Consider the following 20,690-nt stretch of genomic DNA (forward strand, 5'->3'; position numbering starts at 1 on the left):
GTGGGCAAGACGAGCATTTGGGATCAGTGACTGCACATCAGTCTCCAAGACTCTACCTCCTCTCTCCTTGCAAATTGGGCTTTTTACAGACTCCAGAAGTTTTTGTAAGACTGAGGAATATTTTGGACTGTCAAACTCTCAAGAAAAAAAAATCAACAACAACAACAACAAACAAAACCCTTGCAACGCCTTCTCTCATTCATTCACAATTCTTCATACTTGGCTGGGCAGAGAAGAAGACAAAAAAAAAGAAAGACGAAAGAAGGAGTAAAGTCAACGCAGTCCTAGAAATTACTGTCTATAAGTTGACTCGGCCACACTCTTTACTGTCCATGACGGTGGCATCTAACTTAATCTCTCACTATCTGAAAATTCAGATTTGGAAACAACTTGATGGGTCTTCCTCTTGAGAAAGACCTACGTTGCCGAGGGGATCTTGCATTTGTGTACTATGGTAACCGTGCCGAAACCTTATGTGGAATACTTGTGCAGAGCCTCCGATGCCCTACATGCATTTGACTGCTGACTTCTGCCGTCTGTGAGAATTGTTGCTTTTTTGTTTTTGTTTTTTTCCTCCTTTCAGAAAGTGGTATTGGAAGGCGGAGGCCAGCCTAGGGGTTTGGGGGGGCATCGCCTGATGTTTGATCAGGCTACTAGTATGGGCGATGGAGTGTCCGAGGAGAGAAGAAGCCCTCTGTGTGGCAAGTCTGCCACGTCGTGTACAGAGCGACTCAGAGACAAGGGAAGCAGAGCTGATGTAGAGTGTTCCTTACGAGGCCACAGCATTAAGGACATTCCCGTGACCTCTACCTCCAGCCCGGGATCGTCCAAAGAGGAAGGTCAGGACAATCAGTCTGCAGGAGAAGCTGATTACTGTCGACGGATCCTGGTCAGAGGTAAGGATTTAACAAGGGAAGGGGGGGGCGGCATGGAGGGAATGGTATGGAAGAGAGGAGAATGAATGGAGGCAACTGAGAGATGGGTGAGCATACGAACACATCCCGATCCTTCCAATGGGGCCTTTGTTTTTCTCTCTAATGTTCCAATCATTTTAATTAACGAGCCAATAGAAATTATGTTACGGGAGAGGACAGCTTCATAGCTGCAAGTGCATCGCTCCCCGTCATGTAAAAGTTACGTGATTATGATAACGACCTCAATGTCTCACAGTTCCTCTAGAGTCCGCACCGTGATGGTCTCGCTTTTCTAGCCCCCAAAACAAACTATTAATTGAGTGCTACCCGGCATGACACAAAGCCCGTTATTGTGCCCATCTGGCGTTCAATTCTTTCCTATGTCAAGCACAGGATCTATATGTAGGGTTGCAGATGAGCCTATGGAAAGCAATGAAATATGTATAAAGTTGCAGTAACGAGGCCAACATTCACTTCTCCTCTCTCCATATGAGGAGGAGGAGGACGGGTGAATGCCTCTGTATACATCGCCTAGGAGTAGCGTCATTGCATGTACTATATTTGCCGTGCATGGTTAAGCATGTGAGAGCCACCGTATGTAGCATTACCCTGGAATAATACATTGCTGCTGAGGATATATTTAGAAACAGGATCCCTAAGTCCCTTAACGTCGTGATCATCGCCAGGATTTTTGAAAAAAAAATGCCTTATTTTCCGCGATGCCTCGGCATTGTTTTTTTTTTTCTTTTTTTTTTTGTTCATTTATTAGTCATTCACAACTTTATTGTTCAACAATTTGCAAAAAAAACGAGCATGACGAGGCCTTGTGTAAGGGGGACTCATCCTCTCACTCAACGGCTGCAGCATGTAGACACTGAACCGGTCTGCACAAGTTCTCCTGCAGGGTTTCAGGGGCAATAAACACAGCACTATGCTCTGAAATCGATAGCACTTACTAACACTAAAAGGCAGCTTAGACAGTGCAGGGAAAACACGGACTGAATGTTTTGTGAGTTGTTTTTTTTTTTTTCCAGAGGAGTATAATATTTTACAGCGTGTGTGTCATATAGGAAAGCATGTATCTGTGGAGTGCTGATTATGTAAGGGGCAGTTGTCATCTTACATAATGTTGATATTGGAGGAAATGGACAGGTTATATTTCTTAGTTATTGGTTAAAACATGGTTTTGGTATTCTAGTCGTGGCTTTTGGCTGTGTTTTCTACAATATAGTCGATATTGGCCTCTTACAGAACCACAATATGTCGTTAAATGGTAAATAGGGATTTTAATCCCCATATAACATTTGGGCACGTCTTGCACCGGTAGACCATCAGAGGTCATGCCTGGGTTTTGTTTTAGTATGATTAAGTAGATTTATGGATAAAATTATAATATTTTTGATTGAACTTGATTTTATTTTCCAATATAGTTTTATTTCATGGTATCTGGCGTTTAAATAACTGGGACACACATGGCTGGTACGAAAGAACTCGTAAAAATAGCAAAAGTCTTAAATAATGGCAACTTAGATTAGGTTTATAAATATATATGTATCCATACAGCTATTAGGTCAGATAATAATAAGTCATTACGATGGTGCAATATATTTACATATATTCAGGTTCGCACATACTACAAAAGCATTGAGGCTGAGCCAGCCCGGACTATGTCTGGTATGTGACTGGTAATTGCCATACATTCCTGTCACTACTTGGAGGTTTGTGGTGTGAGATGTAATATTACTATAGTTTCCTGGAGTTCAGTACATTTAGAATGACATTTATAATGCTGGGTACATCGTCGATGTAACGCCCACCGATAGATTGACTCGCAAGCTTGTAATTTTAGAGACAATTGCTACTAAACATTGAGAGATTCGGTGCTACTGTAGCATCAAGGATTTGCAAATGTTAGGAAGTCTAAAGATGCACTGGTAATTCTGCAAGATTATAGGGTGCTCTCAGCTTATAGAAATGGTTTCATAAAGAAGAACTCATGTTGTGCTCATATGCGGATAGCTTCACCCAACTATTATAAGTGCATGCCATTTTGTGAGGCAATAGCAGAGTGTAGAAGAAATGAGGATGATGTAGAATTAATTCAATTTAATTATAAAAAAATTAATTAGTTTTTGCCAAAATACATCCATGGTGGTGTAAAATTAAATTGGACATGGTTGTATGCAATGGTCAACCTCTTCCTGGCTGTGGCATCAGTCTGTCAGCCTGGTATACCTTGAGGGCTAAAGGGGTCAACTTGAGTTCAAAAAAAGGCGGCCATAATGTCACAGCTGTGACTCTCATATTAACAAAACCACGTTTAGGATGCAGCCTGTACGGTCCATATTTAGAGCTTCTTTTCATTTAAAATAGTCTATAAAGTTAAAATAAAAAATATAAATACAATAAAACGCTGATTATCCACAGATAGTAAAAAAAAAAGTGGATTCAGCTGGAAGTTTGAAATATTCGCCGAAGAAAAAAAACCCACCAAAATAAATAAAAAAATAATAGACCACGTGGTCCACAGTGTGGAGCTTGTTCCTAAATAGTTGTTTCAGCTTTGTAATTAGTCACAGTCCTTAATTAAGTGTAAACAAGTTAACGACTGAATGTAGGGGATATTAGGAGTGATGCTGCTCGGCGTGCCCGGGACAATGGTGGACGAGAATGGTGGTGCCAGGTGGTGAACTTGGAGTCAGAGCTATAATTATTTGTCATCATTGGCAATGAAATATGATCAGAAACCCCATAAATTCTCTCCGTATCTACATCCATCACTCCGAGCACTTCCCTGTTTATATGTAGACACCGTTTTTCCATATATATATATAAAACTTCATTCCGCAGTAAAGAGTTTATTATTTTTGAAGACTTTATAATTTGCAATATTTCGCCGAAAACTATTCAAAACGTTTTTTCTTTTTTCAAAATTTAACTTTGGGAAAAAAAACAAAAGAGTTATTCGTTGATCTGTTTAGGATACTGCGGTTTTAATTGGAAGAGTCATTAGTGACGGCCACCATTTTGCTTCTCGGCGACCACACTCCACAACAAAATGGTGGACTCGTCACCGAAGATTTTTTTTTTCCCCCCACTCCCACTTAAAAAAAAGAAAAAAAAAAAAAAAAAAAGCAATGAGGTTCGGGAAATTGTTCCTTTTTTTCAGTTTTAACTCATTACCTTGCATGACCAAAAAGTAGAGTACACTTTGAAAATTTTATTAAATCGTTAAAACCGACTTAAAGGATAATTTGTCTGAATTTTTAATAACGTTTAAAAATAATAAATACGTAAAAAGTTAAGGCTAATTAGAGTTTTTATTTTAAGAGGATTTTCTTCGTACTGTATGGTATATTGATCACATTTTATTTTTCTAATGTAATAAAAACAATAAAACAAAAAACAAACAAAAAAAACCAAAAATATCATAAAAGGCTACTGACGACATTCTAGCACTGTCCTCTCGGCCTCACCGCTACAACTGATTGCGAGTTATCACATAATCCTAATTTACAAATTCTAGCGCCAAAATTTTATTTTTTGCAACCGTTATACAATTTTTTATTGAATTATTTACCTTTTTTATTTAAAATGATTTTGTGCTGATGATAATCGACCAGTTTATTTTTTTTTGGGGGGGGATGGATGCGTGATTGCGTCATTTATTAAATATTTTGACTAGAAATTAATTTATTCGATTGAGAATAGAAATAAATTGTAGTGCGTATTGCGTTACTTATTATTAGCATTTGTAGTTTTATTACGACTTTTACGGTAGGTCGGTATTCTGGATTTACATCTATTAAAGGTATAATTTATGGCACCGCTATTTCATGTATTATCAGCGCCATTTTGTGCCATTTTTCCTTTTTACTTTATGTTTTTGCTCGTCTGCTCTGTTTTGGGCACAGATTGTATATATCACTCCCCCGTTATCGCTTATGCGTTGAGAACGCTGAATATTTTCTCGTCTATAGGAGACGTTGGTGTCGTTCTTTTTTCCTTAAATGATTCCTAGCCAATCAGGGAGTAGGTAATGCAAATATTAAATATGGTGAGATAAGCCGGAGAGTATTCTACAGCTGAAGATGACGCTCAATGCGTGAGTCACACCAGAACAATATAACCCAAAGCACACAATTACCAGCGGCTGCCCGCATTGGTCGGCAAAGATCCGCCATCAGGGGGTTTGAGAAATCTTGCTGCAAGAAAGCATTTTCTTTGTCACAGACAGCAAAGATCCATCATCCTCACACATGAAGTCTGCATGGTGCCTTTAAATTGTCAATATGCAGATTTCCAAAAAGTGAAATTGGGGAGGGGGGGATAAATAAATTCTCTTCTTAACGTTGTGGAGGAGCAATCAGTAATGAACAAACTATTTACGAAAAGCTTAATGCAGATTTTCACAGCACGACCGGCAATTTACAAAAAAAAGGAAAATAAATAATTTTTTTGGTCATTTTAAGAACAAGCAAAAAAATTAAAAAATGAGCAACGTAGACATAAATCACAAATAGTTTGGTAAATCCTCACTGGAGTCCAAAGAAGTTGAAAAGGCAACCGAATGCAATTCAGGATTAAGTTGTGTAGAATGTTGGTTTTGTCGATTTTGGTTTAAAATGATTATTATTCAGATGTTCTTCAAATTTTGGCAATACTCTATTGTAGGCACAGAAATGACTATTATTGGGTGGACAGTCTTTTTGCGAAACAAAAAGCCAATAATCGCTCACCAAACAACTTAATGGAAATAGACAAAATATCATTTGATTTTCAGTGTTGGTTCTCTACCTCGTTACTAATTATATCATATTAAGGTGGTTGCCCATTAAAGCATCCACAGTTAATGGAACCCTTGTGGTGATTCGTAAAGGCTCCCAGCTGTAAGTGAAAGTCTTGTATCTCGGAGTACAAAGTTGGGTCGTTGATTTTTGAGCAAACATTTTTTGGTTATTTAGGCTAAAAACAAAAAAATTTCAGAGCTTCTTGATATTTTGGTCTTACTCTTCTTCCTAAAAGTATAGCTGTAGAAACGGCTATTATTGGTTAGACAGAGTCTCCTCTACTCATCACTTTTCGCGAAATATGAAGCCAAGCATCCTTCAGGAATAACCTGATGAAAATATAGAAAAAAAATTATTCCATTTTCCATACCGGGTCTCTATCTTGTTTCTAATTATACTGAAGAGTCCACTTTTAATGGAACCCTTGTGGTGATTCTGAAAGTCTTCCAGCTATAAGTGTGAGTTCTGTAGATAGGAGTAAAAAGTAGTTTTTTTCGATTTTTGATGATTTCAGCAAACAATTTTGGTTATTTAGTCTTAAAACAAAATTTTTTACAGAATTTTTTGATATTTTGGTCTTACTTTTCTTCCTAAAAGTATAGCCGTAGAAACAGCTATTATCGATAAGACAGAGTCTCTTCAACTCCTCACTTTTCGAGAAATATAAAGCCAAGAATCCTTCGGAAACAACCTGATGAAATTATATTAAAAAAAGATTACATTTTCCGTACTATTTCTCTATCTTGTTCCAAATTATACCGAAGAGTCCGATTTTAACGGAACCCTTGTGGCGATTCATAAAGACGAGAGTCTTGTAGCTAGGAGTAAAAAGTTGGTTTGTCGATTTTTGATTATTTAAGAAAATATTTTTGGTTATTTACGCTTAAAACCAAAATTTTTCAGACTTTCTACAAGTTTTTGTCTTACTCTAATTCCTAAAAGTATAATTGTAGAAACGACTATTATCAGTTAGACAGAGTCTCTCCTACTCGTCACTTTTCGCGAAACACAAAGCCAAGAATCCCTTTCCAAACAATGGAAAGAGACACAATATGATTACATTTTCTGTGCTGCTGGTTCTCTATCTTGTTTCTGATTATATTATATTAGTGAGACTGCCCATTAAAGCGTCTACAATTATTGGAACTCTTCTGGTGATTCATAAAGACTCTCAGCTTCTAGCAGGAACACCACATTCAAGTTTTGCCATTTTGAGTAAAGAGAACGTTACAACCACACTGAGGTCATTTATAAATTAATTGACAATGGTAGTTGTCACTTTTCTAGCCATGTTTCATTGGGTCAGAACTGCATTGAAAACACCTCAGTGTAGGCAAGCGTCAGTCGTTCTGAACCAACTTGAGGTTCAAGGAATATCGTAAATGTAGAATTGATGCTCAACGTTCTCAAAAAAGGACTTCAAAGAGATTCTACGATCTGCTCCTGAAATGCAGTCACATATCCCTAACCTATCCCCCCAGAGCTGTCATGTTCTAACTCACCAATGGCCCCTTCACATCACATGTAACTATTCTCTGAGCTCCTAGACCCAAAAGTCTCTGAGAACCAGTAGAGATATGATCGGAGTAGTGCCCAGTAGACAGTCTCCTAAGTCCTAATTGCCACATCCTGCTCTTTCTACTTCATGGATGTTTTTTGACATCTTCTTTTCCCTACCAGGAATGAGAGAAAGCAGGTGTTGAGATAATCATGATTGTCAATATAATCTTCAAAGTAAGTGAAAAAAAAAACTTCCAAAAAACGAAGGAAATGATCCCGATGTACATAAAATCAAACTTTTATTAGGTCTTTAGTCAAAACCACATCGGATGAGTATCACTACCAAATATCTTCGGGTTTCCTCACAAACCTCAAAAAAAGACTTCTTTAACTTTTGATTTAGTATTTTTTTACACATTATTCACGTAATTTACGACTAGTCTTTTCAATGTTGTTACTGTTACAAATGTGCTCAATTTTGTAATATTGACCCCATTTACAAAAATATTTTTAGTCGATATATATTGATCGACACCATCAGATTTAGCTGTAAGTACGCGATCCCCTCCGATAGGGAACTACATATCTTAAGGCAGTGCTAAATAAAAGTAAAAACGCTTCAATCCTTCTGGTGTATTTCATCAAGAGTATGAGATTTTTTTATGGTGACCAAGAAACTAATATTTGGAACGTTTCGATCTTTCCAGTGTACAGTATGAGATTGCTTTATAGTGACCATGGCAATCTGAAGACACCCACATCTAGGTCTACGTTAGAAGATATAAAGCTTCATAGCCCATGAAATAGACACATTAGAAAGGAAGGACAAAATAAGGAGTCTAGGAAGAAACCGAACATGGATCGATGTCTTTTTACCCTTTTTATTTTGACATTAGCCCCATGGTTGAGTTCTGTTAGATATTACCAATCATGTCTATACAAAAAAATGTTGTAGTTGCTAAAACAAATCTATTTTTTTATTATTTAAATACAACAAGTTTTACAGGCTGTCCAGAAGATATGGTGCCTGGCAGCAGAAGGTGCGAACCTATAGACTACTCCACACCATCACTATTGCCATATGGCCCTGCACTCCATGAGTAAGGACCACCATGAATGAAGTCTTTGTGAAGTGGAAAAAGGCGCAAGTGTCCAAGAACATTCATGTTCATTGATTGAATGTGAGGTTCCATTTTTTTTTTTATTTCTTTCAACTTTTTTTTTTATTTTAAAATACATCAAAGCTACAGAATATGTCAAGAATCAGATATAGGCAAGAATTTATGCACAATAAGAGCACAGCTATATGGATGTATTTTCTGGGTGTGCAATGTCAATTATTTATTGCCAAAAATGGGAGCTGATGGAAGATCTTCTTCTTTATCGCTGATGGGATTTGAATGTGTTTTTGATAAGAAAAAAAAATCTAGAAAAATATCACAGCTGGAACAAATAATCATCTGAGTGTCCCCAATATAAAACAGGCACCAGCCTAAACATATCACATGTGTAGAATCAGCAAAAGATGATTATTATGGGACTTTGTGTGGTCGCCTTCTGATTGATGTCTCACGATTAACTGATGCTTTAGATTATTTTTGTTGTAGGAGGTGATAATATCCAGTTAGTTTGCCCACTTGTGTGGTCGAATTGTCTTAAAATCTCCCCCAAGATATGACTGAATGTTTGTCGTTGTTTTATGTAGTACATTTATCGTCTTTGTATCTTTGCAATCTTCTGATCACATTGAAGAGATCCAATGCTGTAAGGCGCCTTACAGGTCTTGCTACGTAGGAAAAAAAACTATACAAACTTCTGATCTCAGTTGGTAGGTAGCTACACTATAGGGTCAAGATCTGACCTATAAAGGAGAGTTTGGTCAGGACTACATAAGATGGCCAACCCTAACACACAGAATCTCCTTAACAAAAACCAGAACCCCTTCCTTCTCCCCAAGATCTGCATCAAAGGCATTTCATCCAGCCAACCCTTACTCTACTCTATCATGATGAAGGGCAAAACCAAGAAACACTTGACTACCAATTGGTCGAATATCCCTAGTTACAGTCACATCTTAAGACTCACATGGTAGATACCTACAGATGGCTTTACATATCTCCTGGCAAATAAAATGATTGAAGATGATTAAGGCCTCAGTATACTAACATCAGCCAATATCCACTAGTATTCTCTGACTCAGTCGACAGCCTAATGTGTTTGGGAGGCCTCCTGATTCTCCCCCGACAAATAATGTTGGGTGAGACGGGGATCCAGCATGTCCAATTTCGTACTGCCAAGACTTTTGTTCTTGGCGAGATAAGCCACCACCAGAGAAGTCTGACGGTGGCTTCCTCGGTGAAGACACAGGAGAATTCGGGAGAGATAGTTGCCTGCCGAATCATTGTTTGGCCAAAACCTTTCTACTGTGTAAGGAACAACTTATTCTACAGCATCATGTGCTGCACTCAGCCATCTAAGTCCTTTATATAACATCCTTACAGAAACCTTCCATCTAATGCCAGCTGTATAGACTGAATATTTCCCTATAGACTGTAGAATTGTCGTAAATGCAAGCACAATTTCCGAAAAAGGCAAACTTTTTCCCATTTTTGATTGCCCAAAGGAAATTATTATTTATGAAAATTAGCATTTTGGATCAGATGGAGTTAGTACCATCCTTGAGATGACCTCTCCGGTTGCATCCTCCTTTGACTTCAGAGAACAACATTTTGATATCAAAATTTGTACAATTTCCTATTTGGAGAAGAGATTATTTAATTGCACTCTATGCCTTCGGGTGCACAAATCTAAGGAAGAGACCAAAATGACCTCAGAAATGGCTCCATGTATGTGAGCAATGTGTGATGGGCAACTGGGCACTTATTGTGGACTACCGGAAATGATTGCAGTCTGGGAGGGGAATAGATAAGGAGCAAGTGCAATTACGTCCTGCAAATGTCCTCACCGGAGTGCTAAATCATAGTAAAGAAGAAAACTGCTTCTAAAACGGAGCTGCCATATTTGTTATTCCCAAAATTACCAATTGCCACTTTAGGAGATTTTCGGTTCATGATTGTTCCCACTAGTTCAGCCTTGATTGGACATTTTACAAATACTGTGATCTTTGGTTGCCAGTCCGGGGGAACAGGCAGCCATTAAGAGACACAACTGTAATAATAGATTTTATAGCTGTATGGAAAAGCGCATTATGTTTTTCTTTTCTCTCTTATTTTCTGAAAACGCCAAAAAAGTAAATAAACCATTAAGATGAAGATGAAGGAAAGGGTTGACGTAGAGTGGAGGAGCCTTTCACTGAGCCTGTCTATATGTATTTATGAGGCATCTGACAGCTGCTACTGTTAAATTACGGGTTACTTTCCTTGTTCTGCCTGAATTGGATCAACAAAGCATTTCTGAAACATAATATTGTGCCATTTTTTATCGAGAAGCTGAACAACCATCTGCGAGTAAGGAATCAGCGGGAATTGTGGGCTTCAGGCGAGATGCGCAAAGCCATAGTCAAAATTAATAATAAAGTACTGAAGAGCTGTCCTGTGTATATGTAATCTTCATGCTACAGTGCAAATTATGTGGCCAATGTTAAATCTTTCTAATTTAGCCCTAATTGTGTTTGGAAAATACCCATTGTCGTCAGCACAGGAAATCTGATTTTTGGAGTACTCCATTGTATACCAGGGTCGTCAAATGTATCTGATTGCTAGATCCTGATTAGACTGGAGACTACAGCCATCAACAGTTAGATCCTGATTAGACTGTTAGACTGAAGACTATGGCCATCAACAATTAGATCCTGATTACACTGGAGACCACGGCCATCCACAGTTAGCTCCTGATTAGACTGGAGACCACGGCCATCAATGGTTAGATCCTGATTAGGTTAGAGACCACTGCCATCAGTGGTTAGATCCTGATTAAGCTGGAGACCACGGTAATTAATGGTTAGATCCTGATTAGGCTGGAGACCATGGTCATTAATGGTTAGATCCTGATTAGGCTGGAGACCATGGTCATTAATGGTTAGATCCTTATTAGACTGGAGACCACAGCCAACAATGGCTGGATCCTGATTAGACTGGAGACTAAGAGACCAAGGCCATCAATAGTAAAGGCCCCGTCTCACATAACGAGATTGTTTATGAGTTCGCTGAAACGTCACAGGTTTTGTGACGCAACAGCGACCTCGCCAGCGATCTCGCTATGTGTGACACATAGCGGCGACCGGCCCCCTCGCTGGATATCGCTGATCGTGCTCGAATGTCCTAGGCCATTTTTTGATCGTTGACGTCCCGCTGGCCAGCATGTATCGCTGTGTTTGACGCCAACGAGCGACCTGATTTGTCAGAATCGCTGCTGTGTGACAAGGTCCCAACGACCGCCATGGTCGTTATACGGATCGCCGGATCGTTACTAGCTTACTAGCGATCATGTAGCAACGTTCCAGCGATCCTTACCAGGTCGTATCGTTGTCGGGATCGCTGGAGCGTCGCTATGTGTAACGGGACCCTTAGATTCTGATCAGACTGTAGACCATGGCCATCAATGGTTAGATCCTGATTAGACTGGAGACCACGGCCATCAATGGTTAGATCCTGATTAGACTGGAGACCACGGCCATCAATGGTTAGATCCTGATTAGACTGGAGACCACGGCCATCAATGTCTTCCCTCTGTCTGGTCTCTTTTGTCTCTTTTCTAGCATTGATGTTACAGTTTAGCATGGTTTGTTTTTCCCTTATGGACTATTAGAATCTCTTTTACTTGACTCATTTCATTTTTCAATTTGAAATAAAAAACCCTAACACTCACTTTGTAGATAAAGAGCAAAGAAAACTTTTGTTTCCAATATCTCCAGTACGGTGAGAATATTTTATCCAAACTTAGTTATGTTTTATAGTCTGAAAATTATATCCCTTCTGCCCTATTACATCACAATTTCGAAGGGATATCATGAGTTTCGTAACAGTCATTTTTCACCTATGTTACACGCAGGACCTCGTTAAGATTCCTAAATTTCTTCTGTAGCTGACTGATATACCATAGTTGCATTTATCAAGTGAAGCCTCATTCATAAGTCTGATTTTTCCACGTACGAAAAAACGGACCGATTACTCTGACCAGACTCTGATTAGAGTTTCATGAGAATGTGATCCACGTTTCATATGATTTTTCGAGCACGTGGAGAAATTCTCTATTCTGATAGTCTGTGAAAACTGGGCCACCCTTGGATGTCGTCCGAGAGTTGTCCACTTTTTTCAGCCATTGACTTGACGATTTTGATCAGACCTTCACATCAAAGTTGGACATGTTTATGTGATTTTCGGCCGAAAAATCACCGACATGTCATAATGTCATAATATAACCTAGCACTCAGACTCTTGAAAGACGTGAGACACTTTTTCGCTTTGGATAGCTTTAAAGGACATTTGTTTGGGGCTGCATCTTTAACATTGGACTGAATTTTGATGCTCCAGAGTGGGTCCATTACATGGCAAGTTTGTAGGACTTTAGTGAACGAACCTTTATCCTATTACTTATTTTACTACCTATAATTCAACTTTAATTTCTTTTTGTCCAACACTGAAAGTTATGAAACTTTGCAAATAACTTTATTTTTGGCTTTTTCATCATTCCTATAAAAAAAAAAAAAAAAGCATGTAACTGCAAGGAGTTTGTATGTTCTCCCCGTGTTTGTGTGGGTTTCCTCCTGGTAGTTCTGAGCGACAATGAGTAGAACGCATTTTGGGATTTTGTACACCAAAGTGCGCCAGAGGACAAAAATTTATTCAAAGGGGAACAGCCCCATTAACGAGCCGGACCCTGTACATGGATTACAATAGAAAAGTATTGTCAGTGCCCCCTGCCAACACTGTGGGGTCGGAGCCCACACTTACACCCCCGGGTGCCACCCTCAGGTCTCTTAGTTTATTCCTATTCTGCTTATGAAGTTCTTCCAAGTATCACACGAGCGACCGCTCTGAGTCTTCGGCCTTTATCGCTCGGTGATTGTACGCCGCTCATCTCTTCTATTCTCGCATTGCGCCAAATGTCTGGAACCCGGCGATGGTTCGTGGCCCTGAGATCTCATCATTTCTTCTCTGCTTCCTTTTCACTTCTTTGCTTTAGAACAATAAATGGTCACGTGGGAAGGATCGGGTTCTGTATGTCCCGCTGTCACCGCTGCAGGGGGCAACAGATTGGTGACGCGTTTCGCTGAGGAACGTCGGATTAATTCTGCAGTTAATAAACAAAATGTCTATTACACATTCACATCCCCATAGAAGTCAATGAGGCCGGACGACACCGAGGCTTTATGTCCTCCACATCTTTATATGGATACGACCGGAGCGGCTCTGTCACAGCACGAGGCAACGGCCGGAAATGATTGCGCATAGTCGTATTAACTTCCTAAATAATTAGATTAAAACTTAGAGTTAGAGAAATAATGAAGAAAAAAGAAAATCAGTAAAATAAATGAGCAAAAAATGGCTGTAACTGACACCATGGAAATCTGTCATCACATCACTGAGCGACGGCTGTTATCTATCTATCTATTATCTATCTATCTATTATCTAGCTGTCTGTCTGTCTATCTATCTATTACGAAGGTTTTGTCCCTCGGATAATTTTGAGTGTTCCTGATAGATTTTTTCATGCTGATTTCAGAAATGACTTCAGATTTTTCCTATTATTATTTACTTCTATAGCGCCATTGGTTCCATGGTGCTGTACATGAGAAGGGGGGTAACATACAAATACAATTATCATCTATAGTAACCAAACTAACAATGACAGAGGGGAGAGGACCCTGCCCTTTCGGGTTTACATGCTACAGGATGGTGGGGAAGGAGACAGTAGGTTGGTGGGTTGCAGCAGTTTCGGTGTTGCTTAAGGTGATGTGGTGAGAGAAAAGGAGGTAGCGGGGTCATTGCAGGCTGTAAGCTTTCTTGAAGAGGTGGGTTTTCAGGTTCCTTCTGAAGGATCCGAATAATAATAATAATAATCTTTATTTTTATATAGCGCTAACATATTCCGCAGCGCTTTACAGTTTGCACACATCATCATCACTGTCCCCGAGGGGGCTCACAATCTAAATTCCCTATCAGTATGTCTTTGGAATGTGGGAGGAAACCCACGCAAACACGGGGAGAGCATACAAACTCCTTGCAGATGTTGTCCTTGGTGGGATTCGAACCCAGGACCCCAGCGCTGCAAGGCTGCAGCGCTAACCACTGAGCCACCGTGCTGCCCCATGTGGTTGATAGTCGGACTTGTTGGGGCAAAGAATTCCAGAGGATGAGGGCTATTGGGGAGAAGTCTTGGAGGCGGTTGGGTGAGGAGCGAATAAGTGTGGAGGAGAGAAGGAGGTCTTGGGAGGACCGGAGATTACGTGAGGGAAGATATCGGGAGATTAGTTCAGAGACATATGGGGGAGACAGGTTATAGATGGCCTTGTAGGTCAGAATTAGTAATTTGAACTGGATGCGCTGAGGGAATGGGAGTCAGTGAAGAGATCTGCAGAGGGGAGAAGCGGAGGAGTAGTGAGGAGAGAGATGAATTAGTCTGGCAGCTGAGTTAAGGATGGACTGGAGAGGTGCGAGGGTGTTAGCAGGGAGACCACAGAAAAGGATGATGCAGTAGTTGAGGTGGGAGATGATGAGGGCGTGCACAAGCATTTTAGGAGATTGAGGGTTGAGGAAAGGACGGATCCTGAAAATATTTTTGAGCTGGAGGCGACAGGAGGTAGAAAGAGCTTGGATGTGCGGTTTGAAGGACAGGGCAGAGTCAAGGGTTACTCTGAGGCAGTGGACCTCTGGTACTGGGGAAAGCGTGGTGTCATTAATTGTGATAGATAAATCAGGTAAGGAAGATCTGTGAGATGGAGGAAAGATGATGAGTTCAGATTTGTCCACATTGAGCTGGAGGAAGTGAGAGGAGAAGAAGGAGGATATGGCTGATAGACACTCCGGGATTCTGGACAGCAGAGAGGTGACGTCTGGGCCAGAGAGGTAGATCTAAGTGTTATCAGCTATCACGTAAGGTTTTTGAGAAATGATACAAAACATTATAATATTCTGTTATAATTCTAAAAACTCATTTATGAACTTTTTCTAAAACAGAATATTCTAAATTTTCCACTGAAATAACATAAATCCCTGATCTACATATATGCAAATTCCGTGCAGGCGCAGTGAATCACCGCAAATTTCACCACACTTGGAATTTTTTCCCCGTTTTTGAGTACATGGCATGGTAAAATCAATGATGTAATTCAAAAGTACAACTCATCCCACAAAAAACAAGCCCTCACATGGCCATGTTGACCGAAAATAAAAAAGTTATGGCTCTGGGAAGAAGGGGAGCGAAAAACAAAAATGAAAAATTGAAAAAAGTTCCGGTCATGAAAAACCTTACGTGAGACAACAAAATATTCTCAGGGGACAAGAACTTCCCTGAAATTTGTTGCGAGGTGTTATCTATCTATCTACCTATTATCTACAGTACAGACCAAAAGTTTGGACACACCTTCTCATTCAAAGAGTTTTCTTTATTTTCGTGACTATGAAAATTGTAGATTCACTCTGAAGGCATCAAAACTATGAATTACCACATGTGGAATTATATCATTCAAGTGTGAAACAACTGAAACTATGTCTTATATTCTAGGTTCTTCAGAGTAGCCACCTTTGGCTTTGATTTCTGCTTTGCACACTCTTGGCCTTCTCTTGATGAGCTTCAAGAGGTAGTCATGATGCAGAAAAGGTGAACGGACTCTACATGCCTGGTTCCCACCGTGAAGCATGGAGGAGGAGGTGTGATGGTGTGCGGGTGCTTTGCTGGTGACACTGTTGGGTATTTATTCAAAATTGAAGGCATACTGAACCAGCATGGCTACCACAGCATCTTGCAGTGGCATGCTATTCCATCCGGTTTGCGCTTAGTTGGATCATTTATTTTTCAACAGGACAATGACCCCAAACACACCTCCAGGCTGTGTAAGGGCTATTTGACCAAGAAGGAGAGTGATGGGGTGCTACGCCAGATGACCTGGCCTCCACAGTCACCAGACCTGAACCCAATCGAGATGGTTTGGGGTGAGCTGGACTGCAGAGTGAAGGCAAAAGGGCCAACAAGTGCTAAGCATCTCTGGGTTCTCCTTCAAGACTGTTGGAAGACCATTTCCGGTGACTACCTCTTGAAGCTCATCAAGAGAATGCCAAGAGCGTGCAAAGCAGTAATCAAAGCAAAAGGTGGCTACTGTGAAGAACCTAGAATGTAAGACATTCTCAGTTGTTTCACACTTTTTGTTAATGATATAATTCCACATGTGCTAATTCATAGTTTTGATGCTTCAGAATGAATCTACAATTTTCATAGCCAACTCTTTGAATGAGAAGGTGTGTCCAAACTTTTGGTCTGTACTGTGTATATTATCTATCTATCGATCTATTATCTATCGATCTATTATCTATCGATCTATCATCTATCTATCATCTATATATCTTATATATATTTATCTATTAATCTATTATCTATCTATTTATCTATTATCTATCTATCTATTCATCTATTATTATCTATCTGTCTATTATCTATCTATCATCTATCTATTATCTATCTGTCTATTATCTATCTATCTATCATCTATCTATTATCTATCTGTCTATTATCTATCTATCATCTATCTATTATCTATCTATCTGTCTATTATCTATCTATCATCTATTATCTATCTATCGATCTATTATCTATTGATGTATTATCTATCTATTATCTATCTATTATCATCTATTATCTATGTTATTATCTATCGATCTATCATCTATCTATTATCTATCGATCTATTATCTATTGATCTATTATCTATTTATTTATCTATTATCTATCTATCTATTCATCTATTATCTATCTGTCTATTATCTATCTATCATCTATCTATTATCTATCTGTCTATTATCTATCTATCATCTATCTATTATCTATCTATCATCTATTATCTATCTATCGATCTATTATCTATTGATGTAGTATCTATCTATTATCTATCTATCTATTATCATCTATTATCTATGTTATTATCTATCGATCTATCATCTATCTATTATCTATCGATCTATTATCTATTGATCTATTATCTATCTATTATCTATCTATGTTATATCTATCTATTTATCTATTATCTATCTATTTATCTAGCATTTATCTATTATCTATCTATTATCTATCTATTATCTATCTATCTATTATCTATCGATCTATCATCTATCTATTATCTATCTATCTATTTATTATCTATCTATCTATTATCTATCTATCTATTTATCTATTATCTATCTATTATCTATCTAGTATCTATCTATCTATTATCTATCTATTATCTATCTATTTATCTATTATCTATCATCTACTGTATCTATTATCTATCTATTATCTATCGATCTATCATCTATCTATTATCTATCTATTATCTATTGATCTATTATCTATCTATTATCTATTGATCTATTATCTATCTATTATCTATCTTTTTATCTATTATCTATCTATTTATCTATTATCTATCTATCTATCTTTTATCTATGTATCTATTATCTATATATTTATCTATCTATCTATTATCTATTTATCTATTATCTATGTATCTATTATCTATCTATTAGTCTATTATCTATCCATTATCTATCTATTTATCTATCATCTATCTATTTATCTATTATCTATCTTTTATCTATCTATTATCTATCTATTTATATATTATCTATCTATCTATCTATTATCTATTAATCTATTATCTATCTGTCTATCTATTATCTATCTATCACCTATCTATCTATGCATCTATTTATTATCTATTATCTATCTATCTATCTATCTATCTGTCTATATATTATCTATCTATCTATTATCATCTATTATCTATGTTATTATCTATCGATCTATCATCTATCTATTATCTATCGATCTATTATCTATTGATCTATTATCTATCTATTATCTATCTATGTTATATCTATCTATTTATCTATTATCTATCTATTTATCTAGCATTTATCTATTATCTATCTATTATCTATCTATTATCTATCTATCTATTATCTATCGATCTATCATCTATCTATTATCTATCTATCTATTTATTATCTATCTATCTATTATCTATCTATCTATTTATCTATTATCTATCTATTATCTATCTAGTATCTATCTATCTATTATCTATCTATTATCTATCTATTTATCTATTATCTATCATCTACTGTATCTATTATCTATCTATTATCTATCGATCTATCATCTATCTATTATCTATCTATTATCTATTGATCTATTATCTATCTATTATCTATTGATCTATTATCTATCTATTATCTATCTTTTTATCTATTATCTATCTATTTATCTATTATCTATCTATCTATCTTTTATCTATGTATCTATTATCTATATATTTATCTATCTATCTATTATCTATTTATCTATTATCTATGTATCTATTATCTATCTATTAGTCTATTATCTATCCATTATCTATCTATTTATCTATCATCTATCTATTTATCTATTATCTATCTTTTATCTATCTATTATCTATCTATTTATATATTATCTATCTATCTATCTATTATCTATTAATCTATTATCTATCTGTCTATCTACTATCTATCTATCACCTATCTATCTATGCATCTATCTATTTATTATCTATTATCTATCTATCTATCTATCTATCTATCTATCTGTCTATATATTATCTATCGATCTATTATCTATTTTCTATCTATCTATATATCTATTATCTATCTATTATCTATCTATCTATTGTGACACTGGCAATAGAGGAGAGATGTGTCTCTACACCTAATGGCGTCAGTGATATAAAATCCAGGGTGTTCTTTCCTGCAGCACAGTGAGTGTTGTGAGGGTTCAGTCATGTTATGGGCTGGTTTTGGGGGGACATTCATAGAGCGGGTGGGAGCGCGTCCCCCCATATCTCCCCCTACAGAGCTGGCAGCGCTGTGTGCTGATAGGACCGGGGTGAGGTCACAGTCATGTGATCAGTCACCTGGTGGAGGAGTCTCATGGTCTGGTAAATGGCTGAGGGAGGGAACTCTCAGTGTTCAGTGTGTGGCCTGGAGAAAAGCTCTGCAGAGAGAGCTGCATGGACTGGGGAGGCAGAGCCGCGTGCTGCCAGCCGTGAGCTGGACCTCACCGACACAGGGACAGGGATTGCTCTGCCACCATTTTGTTTGCCTGTTTTGGTCGCTGGGATGGATTCTCTCTACCCCCCCATTGGTTTATGCTGCCTATAATAAACCAGAGGAAGTTCTTAAAGCCGCAGTGTACCGGTGTCAACCTCAGTGTGCAGCCGAGTGACCGCTCTACCACACTATCTATTATTTATCATCTATTATCTATCTAGTATCTATCTATCTATCATCTATCTATTATATATAATAATAATATTTTTATTTCTATAGCGCTGACATATTCTGCAGCACTTTACATTTCAGAGGGGACTTGTACAGACAATAGACATTACAGCATAACAATAATCACATAGATCATAACAGATCCCAAGAGGAATGAGGGCCCTGCTCACAAGCTTACAGTCTATGAGGAAAGAGGGAGACACGAAAGGTGGGTGGTAACAGTTGCTTTTATAGTTTGGACCTTCCCTAGTGTAAGAATCGGGTGTTCCTGTTGCTGCATGAACCAGTTAACAGTCTAAATATGTAACAGTACAGACACAGAGGGCTAATGGATGCATAAAGCATGTGGGAACATGATGCGGGAAATCTGGTTATGGTAAAACTTTTGGCTGTGCCACACAGGGATAGATTAGGTTAATGCGTTGAGGCGATAGACCAGTCTGAATAAATGAGTTTTCAGGGCACGCTTAAAACTGTGGGGATTGGGGATTAATCGTACTAGCCTGGGTAGCGCGGCATGTGAAAAGTCTCTTCGAGACAGGAGTTGGAGGTTCTGATTAATGAGGATGTTAACCTCAGGTCATTTGCAGAATGGAGGGCGCGGGTAGGGTGATAGGCTAAGATGAGGGAGGAGATGTAGGGTGGTGCTGAACCGTGGAGCGCTTTGTGGGTGAGGGTAATAAGTTTGTACTGGATTCTGGAGTGGATGGGTAGCCAGTGTAATGACTGGCACAAGGTGACACAGCAGCGATATTGCTAGCGATATCGCTACACGTGACACTTACCTCTGACTGGCTCCCCCGCTGGTTATCGGTGATCGCGCGAGATCGGCCTGGTCCATTTCTCGTAGGCTGCTTCCTGCTGGCGCTGACGAGCGACGCGTGGACGCGGGCGGAAGACGGACACCCTCGCTGCGTCTGAAAGGTAAGTAATGACCGCTGCTGCGTCACTGCATCGCTTTGAGATCTGCCTGTGTGGCAGATCACTAGCGACCATTTAGCGATGCACCAGCGATCCTGACCGGGTCATATCATGGT

At 38.4% G+C, this 20,690-nt stretch overlaps 1 protein-coding gene across 1 annotated transcript in view; it reads left to right on the forward strand.

The window, feature by feature from the left end:
• The first annotated feature begins 299 nt into the window (after positions 1–299).
• Positions 300–20,690, forward strand: part of VAX2 (ventral anterior homeobox 2) — a 282,367-nt gene continuing 261,976 nt past the window's right edge. The window contains exon 1 of the mRNA XM_073555083.1: positions 300–896. Coding sequence (XP_073411184.1) covers positions 638–896 — 259 coding nt within the window. The 5' untranslated portion in view covers positions 300–637. The remainder of the gene's footprint in view (positions 897–20,690) is intronic.

This window comes from Dendrobates tinctorius, unplaced genomic scaffold, assembly GCF_039654945.1.
Source record: "Dendrobates tinctorius isolate UK_male_01 unplaced genomic scaffold, ASM3965494v1 ptg000216l, whole genome shotgun sequence".
In the NCBI taxonomy this organism is placed as follows: domain Eukaryota; kingdom Metazoa; phylum Chordata; class Amphibia; order Anura; family Dendrobatidae; genus Dendrobates; species Dendrobates tinctorius.